Source organism: Eurosta solidaginis, chromosome 4, assembly GCF_040869045.1.
Source record: "Eurosta solidaginis isolate ZX-2024a chromosome 4, ASM4086904v1, whole genome shotgun sequence".
NCBI lineage: Eukaryota > Metazoa > Arthropoda > Insecta > Diptera > Tephritidae > Eurosta > Eurosta solidaginis.
Window position 1 is genome coordinate 419,907 of NC_090322.1, and position 19,314 is coordinate 439,220.

Here is a 19,314-nt window from a genome sequence, read left to right on the forward strand (position 1 = left end):
TACGTACATATATAGCATATATTGTTGTCTGCAAAAATCATAGAGATCGGTTGTATATATAGTATATATCTCATACAACCGATTGTTCAGATAAGAAACTTTTCGCAATTTCTACCCCATTTTAACAGCTATAAGCTTCAAATTTCACCGATTGCTTACGTATATAGCATATATTGTTGTCTGAAAAAATCATAGAGATCGGTTGTATATATAGTATATATCTCATACAACCGATTGTTCAGATAAGAAACTTTGCGCAATTTCTGCCCCGTTTTAACAGCTGCAAGCTTCAAATTTCACAAAATGCTTACGTATATAGCATATATTGTTGTCTGAAAAAATCATAGAGATCGGTGGTATATATATTATATACTTCATATAAACTGCCATTTTTGCCCCTTTTTTACGGCTAGAAGCTTCAAAATTCATCAAATTTCATCAAATAGTTACGTTTACGTTATATATTTTTGAAAGACGTGATTCGTAGTCATAGTTTTTACATGCAGACCACAAAAAACGTGAAGCTTTGCATCCTCACACAGATTACCTACCTATTTTGATACCTTTCATGAAAATGAAATGGTATATTAATTTCGTCAGGAAACCGAAAATTGTAAGTCCTTAAAGGAAAATAGATAGACCCACCATTAAGTATACCGAAATAATCAGGTTGAAGAGCTGAGTTGATTTAGCCATGTCCGTCTGTCCGTCTGTATGTTTGTATGCAAACTAGTCCCTCAATTTTTGAGATATCTTGATAAAATTTGGTGAGCTGGTGTATTTGGGTGTCCGATTAGACATTTGTCGGAACCGACCGGATCGGACCACTATAGCATATATCCTCCATACAACCGATTTTTCAGAAAAAGAGGATTTTTGTAATATCTTACCCAATTTAACAGATTGAAGCTTCAAACTTCACCATATACTTCCGTATATTGCACGTATTGTTGCCTGAAAAAATTGATGAGATCGGTCGTATATATAGTATATGTCCCCCACAACCGATTGTTCAGATAAGGAACTTTTCGTAATTACTGCCCTATTTTAAGAGCTAGAGGCTTCAAATTACAACGAATGCTTTCGTATATAGCATATATTGTTGTCTGAAAAAATCATAAAGATCGGTGGTATATATAGTATATATATGGTGGTATATATAGTATATATATAGTATATATATATATATATATTTTCTCAAATTTTAGCCCCATTTTAACAGCTAGAAGCTTCAAATTTCACCGAATACTTACGTATATAGCATATATTGTTGTCTGAAAAAATCATAGAGTTCGGTTGTATATATAGTATATATCTCATACAACCGATTGTTCAGATAAGAAACTTTTCGCAATTTCTACCCCATTTTAACATCTATAAGCTTCAAATTTCACCGATTGCTTACCTACATATATAGCATATATTGTTGTCTGCAAAAATCATAGAGATCGGTTGTATATATAGTATATATCTCATACAACCGATTGTTCAGATAAGAAACTTTTCGCAATTTCTACCCCATTTTAACAGCTATAAGCTTCAAATTTCACCGATTGCTTACGTATATAGCATATATTGTTGTCTGAAAAAATCAAAGAGATCGGTTGTATATATAGTATATATCTCATACAACCGATTGTTCAGATAAGAAACTTTACGCAATTTCTACCCCATTTTAACAGCTATAAGCTTCAAATTTCACCGATTGCTTACGTATATAGCATATATTGTTGTCTGAAAAAATCATAGAGATCGGTTGTATATATAGTATATATCTCATACAACCGATTGTTCAGATAAGAAACTTTGCGCAATTTCTGCCCCGTTTTAACAGCTGCAAGCTTCAAATTTCACAAAATGCTTACGTATATAGCATATATTGTTGTCTGAAAAAATCATAGAGATCGGTGGTATATATATTATATACTTCATATAAACTGCCATTTTTGCCCCTTTTTTACGGCTAGAAGCTTCAAAATTCATCAAATTTCATCAAATAGTTACGCTTACGTCATATATTGTTGAAATACGTGATTCGTAGTCATAGTTTTTACACGCAGACCACCAAAAACCTGAAACTTTGGATCCTCACACAAAGTACCTACCTATTTTTTATTTTATATTTATCTTAAAAATCGTTAAGGTATGTAGATCTGTTCACTATATATTTCTTATCTTATACATCCGATTATTCGGAGATTACGAGCGGGATAAGACTATTGTTCAGCCCCATTCATGAAAGGTATGAAGTCTTCGGCTCAGCCGAAGACAGTCCCGTTCTTACTTGTTGTAATTTGTTTCAGCACAGCCATAATCAAAGTTTGACAGAGGGTACACATATATACATATGTACATATAAAGCACGGCTTCTTATGAGTAAATCTTAGTTTCATACATTTTCCAAAGGCCATCGTAGTCGATAGATTTGCTTGTAAAAATGGCATTTAAACATTCAACGGTATATTTATTTATTGGATATATAATCACAATAAATGAAATTGGTTTAGTTTTAAGTCATTCCAACGTAGGCAGATATGATCACTAGAGAGTTTATCTTGTGGAAATAGCAACGGAACAACAAGTATACCTCTTCCAGGAACTAGAGGAAAAAAGTGACAGTTGTACATTTTATGACCATGTACGGCATCCACAACAAAGTTTGACCATTATTGTGGCCGCACATAAGGTTGCGGATTTTACTTATTTGCTTCATACCTATAATGTAAAACATCGTATATTGGTAGGAACCACCGATAGGAAAGTATATTTGCAAATAATGAATTCATAAAATAAAGTTATATTCTTCGTTTAATTAAATCAGACCTACAACTTTCAAGAGGTTGTCAATAGAAATATTGAGGAAGTACTTCCGAAAGACATTAATCCAAAGTATATGGACTGGCAGCACTATTTTCATCTGGATACCATATATGCATAGATCGATTTGTTAGTACAAGAGTATGCGCATGATGTCAATGTCTTGAATATGGGCGGTAGCTCTCAGGGTATACAGATCAAAGGTTTGAGTATTACAAAGAACAAAACAAAAGGTGCCACCACTATTTTTATTGAAAGTGGTATGGTAGGTAGGTTGAACTGGCCGGTCCATGAGGACCTCACATAGACTGATTGAGTCCGTAGTGTTACCAGAAGTTTGTTTTAACGACCAAACTGAAAAACCCTATCAAAAACCAGGACCTATGTTATAAAATAACTCCGTCCTCTTGGCAAATACTAGAAGCTTCCTAGGACTTAAGCCACTTGCTGCTTCTAGATCTAACAGCTGTATCACTCCTAATAGCTGGAGTCTTAGCACGGCAAGTGCAGGGCACGAGCACAGAACGTGCTCGATCGTTTCCTCCTCCAACCCGCCCTTCCTACATCTGCTATCACTGACCAAGCCTAATTTAAAGGCATGTGACGCCAGAAGGAAGTGTCCAGTCAGAATACCCGTCATGAGTCTACAGTCCTCTCTTTTTAATGATAGAAGCAACTGTGTTCGTCTAAGGTTGTAAGACCTACACATAATCTTCGACACTTTACAGCCCTGCGCTTGAACCCACGCCTTTCCCGTTTGGCCGATCATGTGCACCTCTCGCCTTCGCTTAATCTCGCCCAATCTAATTTGGACATCTACGGAGCAAGCTTCAAGGGATGCGTCCTTTTTAGCTAGTTCGTCCGCTTTTTCATTCCCATCTATTCCCATATGCCCTGGTACCCAATATAGGTGTATGCTTATCAGCGCAGTATACCGCAGACCCTACTCCTTCCACTACTTTGGAACCATCGGTGTACACATGTATCGCCTCGTCCGCCATTTGCGCACCCTTACGCCAACCGCCCACCGCTATTGTGGCCTTAAGATCTCCCTCGAAGCGCAGATAGGGAATCATGTAGTCTGTTCGTCTTGTGGTTGATGACGCTATACTACTATGGCCATATGGTCGGCGCTCAAGTTGCCCCGAAGCACCGAGCCTGGTTGCGGTCGTTAACGCTTTGTTCTTTGCTACCAGGTCTACAGGTGGGATGTGCAGAATGGCATATAGTGCAGCCGTCGTGGTTGTTTTCAGGGCTCCCGTAATGCTAAGCATCTGTCTGCATACCCCCTCTAATTTTTTGAGGTATGTTGTTTTTTGTGCGGCTTTCCACCAAACAAGAACTCCATAGTATAGAATTGGGCTTACAATCGCTGTAAAAGCCCAATGAGAAAGAGGGAGATAGGCCCCACGTACACCCCAGCATTCTTTTACATGCATAGAGTGCCGTTGAAACCTTCTTGACCCTCTCCTCAACGTTGAGCTTCCATGACAGCTTACTGTCTAGGATGATTCCTTGATATTTTGTTCAAGGTTTCTTCTGTAAGGTCCCCTCTCCTAACTTAGGCCTGGTCCAATTTGCGACCTTGTACCTCTTTGTAAACAAGACCATATCCGTCTTCTCCGCTTTGACTTTCAACCCGACATGAGATGCCCAGGTATGAATATCCCGAAGCGCCCGATCCATCAAAGAACTAATCGTTGGAAGGCACTTTCCACTTATGACAATTGCAACGTCATCTGCGTAAGCCGTAAGTTTTACGGGTCCCTCATCAAATTGCCTGAACAGTTGGTTGATGACCAGGGTCCACAGCAGAGGTGATAGCACCCCTCCCCGCGGCGTGCCGCTGTCCACTGATTTCGTGGCCTCGTACAATCCCCATTGTGATGTAGTCTTTCTGCAATTTAACATGCAGCCGATCCATCTGATTAAGGCAGGATGTACTTTAATGCAATTAAGACCATCCATAATCGCCCATTTTGCAACATTATTGAAAGCCCCGGCAATGTCCAAGAAGACTCCTAGATCATACTCCTTATATTCCAGGGATTTCTCTATGCTTATTACCACCCTATGCAATGCGGTGTCTTTGGTGTACGCATGCTGTGTTGTGGAGAGCAGCTTTTCATCCACGTTGGACTTTATGTACACATCTATCAGCCTCTCAAAGGTTTTGAGCAGAAACGATGTTAAGCTAATGGGTCTATAGTCTTTGGGATACACGTGACCGATCTTCCCCGCCTTTGGTAGAAAAGCTACACGAGCAGTTCTCCAAGAGTGCGGTACATGATTCAGTCTTATGCACCTATCGAATATTATTTTAAGTCATTCCACGACCGCACTACTTGAGACTTGTAGCATGGCCGGGAATATACCATCTGGGCCCTGCGATTTAAACTTAGAAAACGTCTTCACTGCCCACTCGATCTTGGTATCGGTCACCAAGCCCGGCACTACTAGCTCCGTGATCGAAGTGTGAGTGATGTCTGCTCGCTCTTCTAAACCGTCTCCCGATGGGAAATGTGTATCGAGAAGCACCTCAAGGGATTCCTCACTATTACGTGACCATTCCCCGTTCCTTTCTTTATTAGTCCCTGGACTATGTTTCCCTTTGCTAGGACTTTTGTCAACCGTGCTGTTTCGCTGGAGCACTCTATGTCCGTACAGAAACTTTTCCACGAGTTTCTCTTCGCCCTGGTAATTTCACGCTTGTAGATCCTCAGTAGATCCCTGTACTCGTCTCACCGATCTTGGTATCGGTCACCAAGCCCGGCACTACTAGCTCCGTGATCGAAGTGTGAGTGATGTCTGCTCGCTCTTCTAAACCGTCTCCCGATGGGAAATGTGTATCGAGAAGCACCTCAAGGGATTCCTCACTATTACGTGACCATCCCCCGTTCTCCTTTATTAGTCCTTGGACTATGTTTCCCTTTGCTAGGACTTTTTTCAACCGTGCTGTTTCGCTGGAGCACTCTATGTCCGTACAGAAACTTTTCCATGAGTTTCTCTGGTAATTTTACGCTTGTAGATCCTCAGAAGATCCCTGTACTCGTCCCGACACGCTTCGCTTTCCGCGGTCTTTGCGAGCTTAAACATTTCTTTTACCCGTCTTCTTAGAAGACTCAGCTCATTGCTCCACCATGGCGGCTTTGCTTTTCCTCTGAATCTTCTTAGAGGGCAAGCTTTGTTATACACAGTCATAAGCGTCCTTGTTAGGAATTCATTCGACTCCTCCAGTTCCTCTACATTAGCAACCTCTTTGGGTTGTCCCAGTTTTTTTCTACATGTTTCTGGAATTTAGTCCAGTTCGTTGACCTAGGGTTTCTAAAGGTTCGTCCCTTCTCTACCCTCTTTAGGGGGATGCTGAAGCTGATATACGCATGGTCGGAGAAGGATGGTCTATCAAGAACCATCCAATCATACCTTGATATATCACGCTCAGAGCTCAATGTAATATCCAGAACATTGCTGGATGTTGGACCAATGTATGTAGGGACATTTCCCCTGTTGGCTATCTGCAAATTGGTTTGCAGGATGTAACAGAACAGAGATTCGCCTCTCTCGTTTGTATCTGCTCCTCCCCACGCATTGTGGTGCGCATTTGCATCTGCGCCTATGACCAACCGCCCTTTGCGCCCTTCCTCCTGTACTAGCCTTTTGCACTCCATCTCTGGAACCTCCGCAGCATGGGCCATGTAGCAGGACGCCAGGATAAATGCCTGCTTATTCTTTTGCTCAACGGCCACCGCTACGAGATCCTCAGTCGAGTAATTAGGCAGCATATATGAATGCAGCTGTTTCCTTACCATTACTACAGCTCGCACCCGTCCTTCCGTTTGCGAGTAGTAAACGCCAAACCCGCGCGCGCTTATTCCAGAAATCTCTCCTCCCGATGAGAGCCACGGCTCCTGGATCAGCGCCACGTCAAACGAACCCCCCCTTAAGGGTTAGCAGTTCGCTCGACGCCACTTTACTGTGTTGGAGGTTTATCTGTAGGACTCACAGCACCATTGGGCTGTTTGTCCCCCTCCAGCACCTTCCTCTTGACGTCGTCGTCCTCCCCTTGCCCTTTTGGTTTGGATTATTCGAGGCCCCCTTCAGCCTCTCGTGACTGTTGTGCCGGGAGTTCCTCTGTGCGAGTCACAGTACCACTTAGCGGTTGGTCCTCTTCTAGTACGTTCGTGGTGACGTCGGGGACCTCCACCTGTCTTTTTTCCCTTAGGCTTTTGAGGTCCTTTTCGACTTCGCCCACCTCTAGCGTGTTAGGTTTTTTATCCTCGGGCCTTCTTTTCCTGAGTCGCATGTAGATTTTGCCAGTGCCAAAGGACATTTTGCCGTGCTGCGTGTGCAAAATATCCTCCGCCTGCTTGTTTATTTGGAAGATGTAGAACTGACCATCCTCGGTAGGCCGAGATATAGTAAGTACCTTCCAATCCTGTGTCGGTATGTTCGGATTCTGATTCTGCAGAAGTCGCAGTGTATCCTCCGACTTCATCACGCATGGTATCCATACCTTAACTTTTGGTACCGTGGGGATTTGCGCTTTATCCTCCACCTCAAACCGCACGTTCGTGCCTTGCCTTTGGAGGTTTGGAACCACTTCCTCCAGCCACCGCAAGCTCGCGATGTTGTCGCACGCTATCATCTTCACACCATTATACCATCCCCCGAATCAAAGGTTGGAAGGGGCTTGCTTGGTTGTTCCCGCATCATCCTAAGCATTAAGCTAATAAGCTCCCTTTCCACAGATCTCCACCTTTCAGTAGTCATTTGTCCGAAAGGACTGCTACGATCAACCAGCGCGACATTCAGTCACTGCTTTGCCACATCACTCATCTTCTCGCGAAAAGCAGGAGTCTTAGTGTTACCTCCCTTTGGCACATACGAGAAAGCCGGAGTCTTAGCGTTAACTCCCTTTAGCGCCTCCGAGAAAGCCGGAGTCTTAGCGTTATCTCCCTTTGGCTTATCTCCTACTTCCGTAATTGGAACTTCCCTCTGACTCGCAGCTTTCGAGGTAGTTGCTACCTCGCTATTGGAGCCCATCTGTCTTACAGCTTTGGGCCTACTTGTCTTGTCTATGCGACTGCCCTGCCTCGCGGCTCTAGGACTAGGTCCTTTCTGCCTTTTGAAAGCAAGTTTGTCGCCTTCCACCGAACGTTGCCTCTTTATTCTGCCATTCGACGCTTTTTCCTCCTCGTACCGGTTGCAGAACGGAGGGTTTCTCGCAGCAAACCTTTTGAGCTGCCTTCGACCTACTTCTACCGCTTCATGGGCCCATTCCAAGCGCTCGATCTCCACTTCTGCTGGGTCGACCACTGCTTCCAAGCGTTGTACAATTCTTAGTGCTGCACGGTACTGCCAGAGAGCTGTTTTACTTCCTCTGCTCCGTACCCTTCTCCACTCTTCTACTCCGTTTTCATTTGTGTGCTTCTCCAACACGGAGTTCATTGAATCAGCACTACTCTCGCTCCCCGAGTCCGAGGCATCGCTTAATTCGTATTTGTCGTTCTTGGATTGCGACTCAGTTCTCCTCTTTACATCGTCCTTATTACAATCAGGTAATGAGTCGTTCATCTTGGTCGTACGACCACCGGCCCGACAAGGCGGGCTCAGCGGTCCAGTATTATATACGGGGAAAGAACCGTCCGCCACAGTAGCGCCCCTTACTGTGGTAAGGCCATTAATACTTCCCGAGGTGGCCCGGTATCGGGAAGGCTCCGTTCGAATACAGCCGAATTTATCCCCTGGCTGCAAATCGTCCAATAGGCACGGTCCGCATAACACCCTGGATTAGGGGGTTGGCAGTTCTTGGTCACTGACATCCCGCCGCCCTCCTATGAGGCGAAACGGCGTAGATGTCAGTCCTAAACAGCTCCGCCTCATAGTCTGGCGCTGTGGGGTTCGGCTAAGCCCTCACACCAACCACAAGGTGCCTACCCTAGTGAGGGGTTGAAAGTGATATACACGCCAGAGAATGGATAGCGCCATCAACAGCTAACTTTATAATCAAACAACTTTTGTCATCAAACGACACAAATATCCAAAGATTGGCAACGATTTTAATTGGATTGTCTTTCCAGTGATAAATCCAGATGGATACAAATACACATTTGAAAGTGATCGTATGTGGCGCAAAAATTGTGAGTTTTTCGGTATTTGCCGTGGTGTCGATTTAAACAGAAATGATCCATACCGCTGGAACACAACTGGCACTAGTGGAGATCATTGTCGCTATGAAACCAAACATCTTATTAAATTTCTACAAGAAAATTTAGTTGTTGCAAATATAAAAACCTATATCGCATTACATTCATATTCACAAATGATCATGTTCCCATATGGACATACAGCAGAACGTGTAGAAAACTATGATGATCTTACAGCGATTGGCACAGCAGCCAGCGAAAAAATTAAGCAAGTATCAGGACGTACTTACAAAAGCGGTATTATATATGAGAATATATATCCCTCCAGTGGTGGTTCAAAAGATCGGGCACATGGCGAGCTAAAAAGTCCAATAACCTTTTCATTTGAGCTTCGTGGACCACCTGACAGTCAAGAATTGTTCATTCTTCCAGCTGTAGAAATTGAACCTACTGCTGAAGAGGCATTTGCCGCGATTGTGACCATTGTGGGAGAATCTGAGAGAAAAGGGAATTATTCCCAGAAATAAAAATCTGAAAAATATGTACATATATTTTTTATTATACTAATTTTTAACATTTTTTATTAACTAAGTAATTATTAAATACTATTATATGAACATGGAAAGAGCGCTTAGAATTTAGCTGTAATAAATACCGTATATGTACATACATATGTATGTACTCGTCGCTGCGCCTATAAAAATAGTTACGAATTTTTCGTAAGTTTTTTTATTGCATATTTCGTTTGCCATTTTGATGTCTTTTGGTTGAGACCTAATCAAACCCACTAAACATCGAACAAATATTTCTCCAACCTTAGAGAAATTTGAAAGAATTTACAGTTCTCAAATCTAACATATTTCTCCGGTTGATATCCCACATTAGTTCAGATGAAATTGAGAATATAAATTTTCTCGAAGACTGTACCAACAAAGCCAAAAGCTTTTTATTGTACAGAAATAAACTAAACAAGAGGTTGGTAGCATTGATCAAACTTTATAAATTAAAAATCATTTATACAAACATATGTACATACATCACACGTTTTATTGTAAGCAAATGTAATTCAAAATTTACATATGTACATATATTTGTTGGGAAAACGTAAACAAAGTTTTGTTTTCTTTATACAGCTTCAATAGAAAATTTTAGTTCAAGGACCACAATGCCGGTAATTTATGTCCATAGGAGTATTCTATCTTTGTGAAAATAATCCAACCAGCCGGCTGTTTTTAAGTATCATTAAATCTCGAAAAATTAAAATTTTGATTTACATCTGTTTTCAATAAGACGTGTGCTTGTCATTTTGCTAACTTGATATACAGTATACTTTGCCATAAAAAGTTCTCCTTTGGTTAAGAACGCAATGATTCTCAAGTTAGGCAACTATTGAGAACTCTTGAAATTTCAGAATTAAGCTTGTCCTCAACTTGAGCTCTGATGTGACTCAAATCTAAATGTATACTGAGGAGCCTGCTATGCCCTCAAAGTACTGTAAACGCTGTGAAAAGAAAAATAATGTTTGCTCTCCTGAAAAGTGACTGAAAAACAAATAACTATTTCTGTTGGCGCAGCGCGGGTACCCTTTTATTAAACTCAGTTTATGGCGAATGCCATACATATGGAGATTATAAAGATAAATGATAAAAATAAATTCAAATTATTCTAAAACACCCAAACTAAGATTAATTGTACATCGACGAGATGTTGTATATATTTATGTATATATGTACCCTGTTTTTATGTACATACTGTAAGTATATACATATATTTGATTTTATAGTACACTTATATGTACCTAAATACTTTTCTTGGGGATATGCTTAACACAATCACGAATGTCGATCAAACTGCCAGTCGAGTGTAGCCATTAACAATCGCTATACTCATGGTTCAACTACATACAGGTTGGCTCATCTGTAAAGCAACAAAATATGTCTGTTCAAATTGTCAAAATCTGTGTATTGGTGTTGGTGCGAATGGTATGAAATGGAAACATAAAACTTAGCAGTTTTTGTATGTGTAAGTAAAATGTTGCCAATGTGTTGGTTTCATTTTGAGTTTGCCATCTCCTTTTGACAATCCCTTCGACCATGCAATGACATAAATAAAATCAGCTGATGAGATGAGCCGACCTGTACCTAATTGAACCATGTCTATACTTTAATCTGATATTTGGTAAATGGCCTACTAAAATACAACTTTTTCTGGTGTTTTAAGCTTAGCAGAAAATTTATAAACAATTTTGCTGCCTTATAATTTTTCGTTTCCTGAAACTTTAAGCTTATCTACTCTTCATTCAAAAGCACACCAGCGTTACGAGCAGCATTCTTTTGTATGCGATTCTCCCATTCCTCTATGAGACGATGCGAAGATGGAGCCTCTTCTGGTGGCAAATCACATAACTGAGCCAATGACATAGCAGGGCGCATTGTACCGCAACCTCCTTTTCTAATATCAAAATCTGGACTAGGGGTTTGTCTGAAAAAATTAAAGCACAGTACAAATTTGTTTAAAAAGAATTATTTGAGATTTTACCTGGGCGAAATGCTATTATTCAGCTGAGTGGAGTAACAAATTTCACTGACAGATTTCGCTGAACGAAGTTGTGTAGGCCCTAGACAATGTTCCACTTCAGAGTCTTCGTCATCTGTGTTTGCAAGGCTATAATGCAAATGCATTAAATTCAGCTTATTTCTTTTTGTTAAGTATTTATGAACAGTTCGTGTATTATTAACAAAATAATAAACCGATTGAATTCAATTAAATTTTCTATAGTACTTACTCATTTCCAATAGACAAGAGTAAATCGGATGTGGATTGTCGAAATTTATTACGTTTTTTCAGTTCATGTTCACGTGCCTTTAAATCCTTAATTTCTTTTTGAATTTTAATTTCGGCTGGCACATAACCGCGTCGTATCACTCTTCCATCTGCATCCCTTTCAATATGAGGAGGGGTCATTGTAACAGCAGGTATGACAGTACTTGGTGTTAGGATATTCGACAATGTTGAGCTTGGTATAGTGAAATTACTTGGAGCATTTGTATTGAGAAAAGTCGCTGCCGTTTTTGTGTTTAAGAATATTTTATTGTTAGCTATTTTATTATTGCTAAGTTGTAATTTTCCACGTGAGGCTATGAAGCGTTGCATAACACCTTTATTTGCAGGGTTGAAAGTAAAAAGTCGTTGCCTTGTATGAGTAACAGGCGTAACTTGAACGGCATTCGTAATTATCATTTGTCGTGGTGGTTCTGGAGTTATAGCATAACAATTAGGCCCTATATACCGCTGCTCCTTCAAAAGCTTTGTTGGTTCTGTTGGACATGTTGCTGAGATCCCATTAATGGGACTTGGAGAGGCCGATATGCCTGAATCATCATCAATATTTTCTTTGCAGTTCATTCCATGTTCACTCTGCCCAAGCGATGCTAGGCTTAAAGAACCTTCACAGTTATTTAAAGACGAATGTGGTATGGGGCTAATTGAAAGGCTATTGGCACCATCGTTGTCAATATTATTGTCAATGTTATTGGGGCTGCCATTCTCGTTTGGTATATCATATGCGATTGGGGATAATGAAGAACTGCCGGTGATAAGTTGCCGATGTTCCTCTTCCCGACGAACAACTTCTTTGATTTCTTCCTGAATGCGAATTAAAGGGTCAACCTTCTGAAATATATAAAAAACGAGGTTAAGAACATACTAAATAACTAAGTAATAAACATGTAGGGAAGTTTTAATTCGGGCGAAATCGAACATTAATTTTGTTTTCGCGATATCGACCAAAATGTGCACCAGGAGTAACCCTAGAAAGTGTACGATATAGGTGCCAAATGAAAGATGTTGATAAGAGTTTTAACAGGGAGTGGTTTTTAGTTCCATATGTGAACCAATTTCTTAGATTGCGACTTAAATATGGACCAGGGTGGCCCTAGAACGTGTTTTAACGATATGAGTATCAAACAGGATTTGTTACTGAGGGTTTCTGCAAGGTGTGGTGGCTCAGAAGAAGATCGAAAGGAAAATATTAGAGTTAAACGAAAAGTCATAGACAGAAGGGCAAAAAAGAGGAGAGGAAGGAAATTTCTTCAAGGGAAATAGGGAGGGTGAGTGAGAGCAAATAAAGTGGGAGTAGGTAATCGAGATAAAAACTGTGAAAGTGCTAGAAGGATGATAGGAATAAGAAGAAGCAAGACGAAGTAGATGGAGAAAAATAGAGGAAGGTTGAGGAAGAGGAATGAAAGTGAGAGGAGGAATATACAGAGGAGCATAATCAAACTTGAAAAAGGGGACGAAGAAGTAAGATACACATATAGGAGGTTCCTTGAGAAGCTGAACCTTGGTGCGTGAATATTTTTTCTTATAAAACTAGACACACTCTGGATACAAATGTTATACAAACCATTAACTGGCCTATAAAAATTAAATTTAAACGCATTTAAAATTTATTATTATATAATTAAGTACGTACTTACGACCATTATCACATATGCAAAAGCAGAAACACAAAGAAAATAAACATACAGGTTTATTTCTTGAGATGCATCCATCAGTTATTTCTACTTAAGCCACTTTTGAAAGCAAGTCAAAAAGTATTAAGTACTCTGTAGAGATTAGGCCGAGCTTCAAGGTGCGCTACGTTTTTCCCTACAATAGCCATGTTTTTTTATAATTATTATACACGCGTATACGTTTACGTTTGCGCGTGAAAAAAACGCCTATCCTCGCTTAGATAATGCTTAAGAGACCCATCTAGCGGCAGTGGTTAAATAACTAGCTGCAGCCACAGGGTGTACCGAATAGCGGAGACATAACCCTCTGATGGCCATAGGGTATAACATATAGCTAAATCAGTTGCGATGAATTGTGGACACACATAGAATACATAGAATTAGTGTAGAGGGTGAAACAAAAACACATATTTCAGTTACACCTGAGTATAATGCGTATTGAAATTTATAGTACACATTTTATGCGCAGCAATTTCAGAGGTGTATTTAAAGTTTGACGCTTAGCTGTCCATATAAAGTTTAAGCGTATAGACGTTTACGCGTAAAAAAACACGGCTAATATAAAATTTTTCTCGAAAAAATTAACTTTTTTTGGGAACACATCGACATCGACATCATTCAGCCATCAAAATAAATATACTGATAAAAATTTAAGCGATGTTTATTTAGGTAGTGCTCAACTCGGTATTCGATTTTTACCATATTGTTCACCAAGAAAACATCATCGTCAAATATAGCGCCTATTTTCCACAAATACTGATAAAAATTTCTGAAATTTGACACATGGAATTTCTGGATATCGCTAAACCGACCATTGCAAATTTAACTGTATATTGGAGGGGCAGAACGGAAACGGCGACCTTGTAACCGATGTCCTGAGAGCACTTTGTCGTTTCCTCTCAGGTGCTATGAAATAATGCGCGCTAAATTAACGGTTGAAAAACGGAAGTAATGCCCGCGGGCTTTATTGCATACACAAAACGGAAATAACTCCTGTCCACAAGAGGAAATACAGATAGGGGGACGTTACTTAATATTTCAGAGGGGCATGTATTTTTAGGATACTGGAAAAAAAAATCTATTTTGCAGAAAAAGTCAAGAGGCAACACTTCTGATAACGAGTATTGCCCAAAGCGACTTCATTTTGACGCTTCCCAAGGCAGTCGGTTCTATGTACTGGAGCGACTCGGGATTTTTCCCGACCAAGGACTGCCATTTCAGGGTAACCCCATTTAATTTGTTGCGTCCCTCCCACAAATTGTCATCCTCCCAGCAGCTCCTTGCAGGGGGAATGCTCCATATTCTCTTGCTCCGGGAAGGTATCGAATCCAATCCGGGTCCGTCTCCTGACCCCGGTCCTGAGAAATGGTTTTGCTGCATCTGCCAGAAAAGAATCTTTTTAGGACGGTCATACTCTGTTCAGTGTGTCTCGTGTAAGTGATGGTTGTATCGGACAGGTTGTTCTGGGCTTGATCCCAAAACCCGACGTCCACGTAACTTTTATAAATCTTTTGTGGCTCCTTGCTGTTCACGTCCAAGGGCGTCCAGTAGAGTACGCCTTAGCGCCCAGCTGCTCAGCAAGCCACAACTAGTACCCGCTGCTGCTCGCGCCCCGCGGCGCCAACAACTCAAACAGCTGCTACCGCTCATAACTACTATCTTCGTAGTAGAGTCGGTAGCAATTCTGAACATCAGCCCCTGCCCCCGTTTTCTCCCCCCCCCCCTCTTTTCCGGTAGCAATCGTGTAGGTCAAGGAAACAGACTGTTAGTCCCTAACCCCGTTTGCACAGTTTGCCAGCACAGAATATATATGTTTGCGACTTCCGCCCAATGCAGCTCCTGCCTGTCACAGTTCGCCGGATATCTCAATCGTGAGCGCAGAACTCGTAAACTGCGCCAACTGGCAGCCGATGGTAACATTGGCATCCGACCACCTGCCTATATTAATTTCGTTCGAGCGTACCGCCGACTTCATCGTTACAGAAAAACGCACTTTCATAAACTTTAAAAAAGGAAAGTGGGAGGAATACAAATCTTTTACAGACAACCTCTTTGCTGCCCTCCCTATCCCGACTGATGCCCGCCAAGGGGAGAGTGCTTTCCGCAAGGTCATTGAATCCGCCTCGGCACGTTTCATTCCCGCCGGGAGAATTCCCGAAATTCGGCCCCACTTCCCGGCGGAGGCCGCAAATTTAGCGAGAGAACGTGACCTTATAAGACAGCTCGACCCAGGCGACCCCCAAATAAGGGACATAAACCAACGCATCAGATTGCTTGTGGATGAACACAAGCGGGCCAAATGGGAGGAACACCTAAGAGGTTGTAACCTCTCTGCCGGTGTGGGTAAACTTTGGTCCACCGTAAAGTCCCTATCGAATCCGTCTGAGCACAATGACAAAGTTTCCATCGCCTTCGGCGATAAAGTGCTGTCGGATTCGAAAACACATAAACATAAATTCAGCGCGTCACCAATTACCATAACCGCCAGAGAGGTTGAAGATGCCTTTGGTCACGCTAAAGCATCCAAAGCAGTGGGCCCAGCCGGCATAGCCATGCCGATGCTTAAAAGCCTAGGGAAAGAGGGTTTCACATACTTAACACATGTCTTCAACCTGTCTCTTTCCACCTTTGTCATACCCGAAAAATGGGAAATGGCCAAGGTGGTCCCGCTACTAAAGCCTGGGAAACCAGCTAACATAGGAGAGTCGTATCGTCCGATATCTCTCCTATCGCCAGTAGCAAAGACGCTTGAAGCCATTTTGCTCCCCTACTTCCAAGCAAATTTGCAGCCAGCCTCTCATCAGCATGACTTCAGAAAACTCCATAGCACCACCACCGCGCTAAATGCCATCAGCACCCAGATAAATTGCGGTTTAAATCAAAACCCCCACTATAGAACAGTACTCGTAGCGCTAGACCTATTAAAAGCTTTTGATACGGTCAACCATGGCACGTTACTGCAAGACCTGGAAGGGTTTACCCTTCCCCCATGTCTTAAAAGGTGGACCGAAAATTATCTGGGTGGTCGGCAGGCATCGGTGCAATTTAGAAACGAAACACCAAAACCAAGAAGAATTAAACAAGGGGTGCCACACGGTGGTGTCCTATCCCCACTTTTGTTTAATTTCTACATATCTAAGCTACCTTCACCACCAGAAGGAGTCACTATGGTTTCATACGCCGATGACTGCACAATAATGGCCACAGGCCCAGGCCAACAGATCGATGAGCTCTGCAACAGAATAAACGGCTACCTCTCTGATCTCTCCAGTTTTTTCGCCTCGCGAAACCTGGCATTATCACCGACTAAATCTTCCTTGACCTTATTTACAACATGGAGGTCCAAATGTCGACCATTTTGAACATCCACGTCGATGGCACTACGCTACCGACTGTCCTACACCCCAAAATCTTGGGTGTGACGTTTGATCAGGATCTAAATTTCGGTGAGCACAATTGTTCCGAAAATCCAGAGCCGTAATAAAATCCTCAAATCCCTTGCTGGCAGTACCTGGGGAAAAGATAAAGAAACGCTTATTACTACATACAAAGCAATTGGCCAGCCGTTTACGTCCTACGCGTCACCCATATGGTCGGCAAGCCTAAAAATTACCCACTGGAAGAAGCTACAGGCCTGCCAAAATACTACTCTCAGAATCGCCACGGGCTGCCTTCTTATGTCCACAGAACACATCTACATAATGAGGCGAGAATACTCCCCATCAGGGAGAGAAATGAGATGCTAACCAAACAGTTCCTGTTGAATACCCAGAAACCTGGGCATCCAAACAGACATCTGATTGATAAGCCAACACCGCCTAGGGGCTTAACGAGTCATCTCCGTAAGCATTTTGAGGAAATACGGCACCTGAGAACCCAGCCGTATGAAGCAAAAAAACACAAGCAGGTCCTTGGTGAACTCCACAAACAGGCGTCGGACCTTTATGTCAGGAATTGCCCTGTGAATCCAGTACTCAAAAAAAGTACCCAAAACTTGTGGAAGAGGAACGCATTCTCCCCAGGGAAACGCGTGTCACTCTTGCTCAACTTCGTTCTGGATACTGTAACAGGTTAAACTCTTACCTATCCAGAATCAACCCCGACATACAAAATGTATGCCCCGCTTGCAATGTGTCCCCACATGTAATGTGGAACCTCTTAACACCCCTTTCATTATGGTCCACCCCTGTTGAAATAGCAAGTTTCCTTGGACTCTCGTTAGAGGATATTGATGACAATTTGTGATCGGTCGCGGCTGTTAGGTGGGGCGAAGCACTGCTACAACAACAACAACAACTTCATTTTGTAACATTGACTTAATCTGTCTGGATTTTTTGATCATGTACCTTTCTTCTTTTGCATGCGGTTCAAGCAGCTCACTACTGCCGGTCGCTTGCGGCCAAGTATCCTCTGGGTAGCCGCTAAACACCCGTTTAGCGGTAAGCTAATGTGAGAAGGCGACAACCTGGCTAGGCCACTCTGACATAATCGGTTTAAGGGCTAGCCGGGGGAGATTTCATCGGCAGCGTCTGTACACCTCTAGGTGCGGCTGCAAGCGGGCGTCTGTCTTGGAGCAAGCGGCTCGCTATATAAACGTGCCAAGTAATATTTTCACCCCCGCTGAGCGGGTTGTGCGCTGGGCTTGGGACCCGCCACGTAAAACCATACTCCAATGAAATATAACAACAAGCCTCGGATAAATACACTCTCTATTGATGACGACCATGGCAAACGTTTGAAGGACAATGAATTGAGGGCATGCACCTGGAACGTCCGCTCCCTGAATGGGATTGGTGCAGATGCCCGGCTGGTTGATGTCCTCGTCAAAGCAAAATCTGACATCACCGCCATCCAAGAAATGCGTTGGACGAAGCAAGGAAGAAAGAAGATCAAAAATTGTGACATATATTGGAGTGGCCATGCGAATAAGCGCAGTTTCGGCGTCGGATTCGTGGTGGGAGAGAGACTTTGTCGCCAAGTGCTGGCGTTCACGCCTGTGGACGAGCGTCTCGCCGCTATTCGAATAAAAGCAAAATTTTTTAATATATCATTCATCTGCGCCCATGCGCCGACAGAGGAGAAAGACGATGAGGTGAAAGACACTTTTTATGAACAATTAGAACGCACATACGAGCGCTGCCCCCGTCATGATATAAAAGTCGTGCTTGGCGACTTTAACGCCAGGGTGGGCAAAGAAGGTGTTTTTGGCCCTACAGTCGGAAAGTTCAGCCTACACAATGAAACTTCTCCTAACGGACTGAGGCTGATTGACTTTGCCGGTGCTCGAAACATGGTCATATCAAGCACGAGGTTCATGCATAAAAAGATACATCAAGCTACATGGCTGTCTCCTGATCGAAATACTCGCAATCAGATCGATCACGTTGTGATAGACGGACGGCATGCCTCCAGTGTTTTAGATGTGCGAACGATCCGAGGACCTAACATCGATTCGGACCATTATCTCGTTGCAGCCAAAATACGCACCCGCCTCAACGCGGCTAAAAACAAGGAACAAAAAACACAAGGAAAGCTAGACGTCGAAAAGCTTCAATCACAACAGACTGCCAATGATTTCGCAACTCGACTCTCACACCTGCTCTCTGAGGGCACAACTCATCCTGAAGGAATACAGGAGCAGTGGGAGCATATCTCCAAAGCACTTCATACTGCCGCCGAGGAAAAAATTGGTTACCGGCGGCCACGAAAAAACAACTGGTATGATGAAGAATGCCGCGTTGCAACCGAAAGAAAAGACGCTGCCTACAGGGCTACGTTAAAAGCGAGCGCGACAAGAGGAGTGTGTGAACGCTATCGTGAGTTGAAAAGGGAAGCGA

General features: G+C 42.4%; 1 protein-coding gene and 1 pseudogene across 2 annotated transcripts in view; one reads left to right on the plus strand and one right to left on the minus strand.

Annotated features, from left to right (window-relative positions):
- Nucleotides 1-2,437: 2,437 nt before the first annotated feature.
- LOC137247822 (zinc carboxypeptidase-like) lies at nt 2,438-9,490 on the plus strand (annotated as a pseudogene).
- Nucleotides 9,491-9,502: 12 nt separating this feature from the next.
- The window catches only part of mdu (meduse), a 33,789-nt gene continuing 23,977 nt past the window's right edge, over nt 9,503-19,314 (minus strand). Inside the window, exons 2-4 of one of the 2 annotated variants that reach the window (XM_067779271.1) lie at nt 11,749-12,635; nt 11,502-11,660; nt 9,503-11,444 (exon numbers count right to left, since the gene is read on the minus strand). In XM_067779271.1, coding sequence (XP_067635372.1) covers nt 11,252-11,444; nt 11,502-11,660; nt 11,749-12,635 — 1,239 coding nt within the window. In that variant the 3' untranslated portion in view covers nt 9,503-11,251. The remainder of the gene's footprint in view (nt 11,445-11,501; nt 11,661-11,748; nt 12,636-19,314) is intronic. The other variant, XM_067779272.1, reaches the window with a different exon arrangement.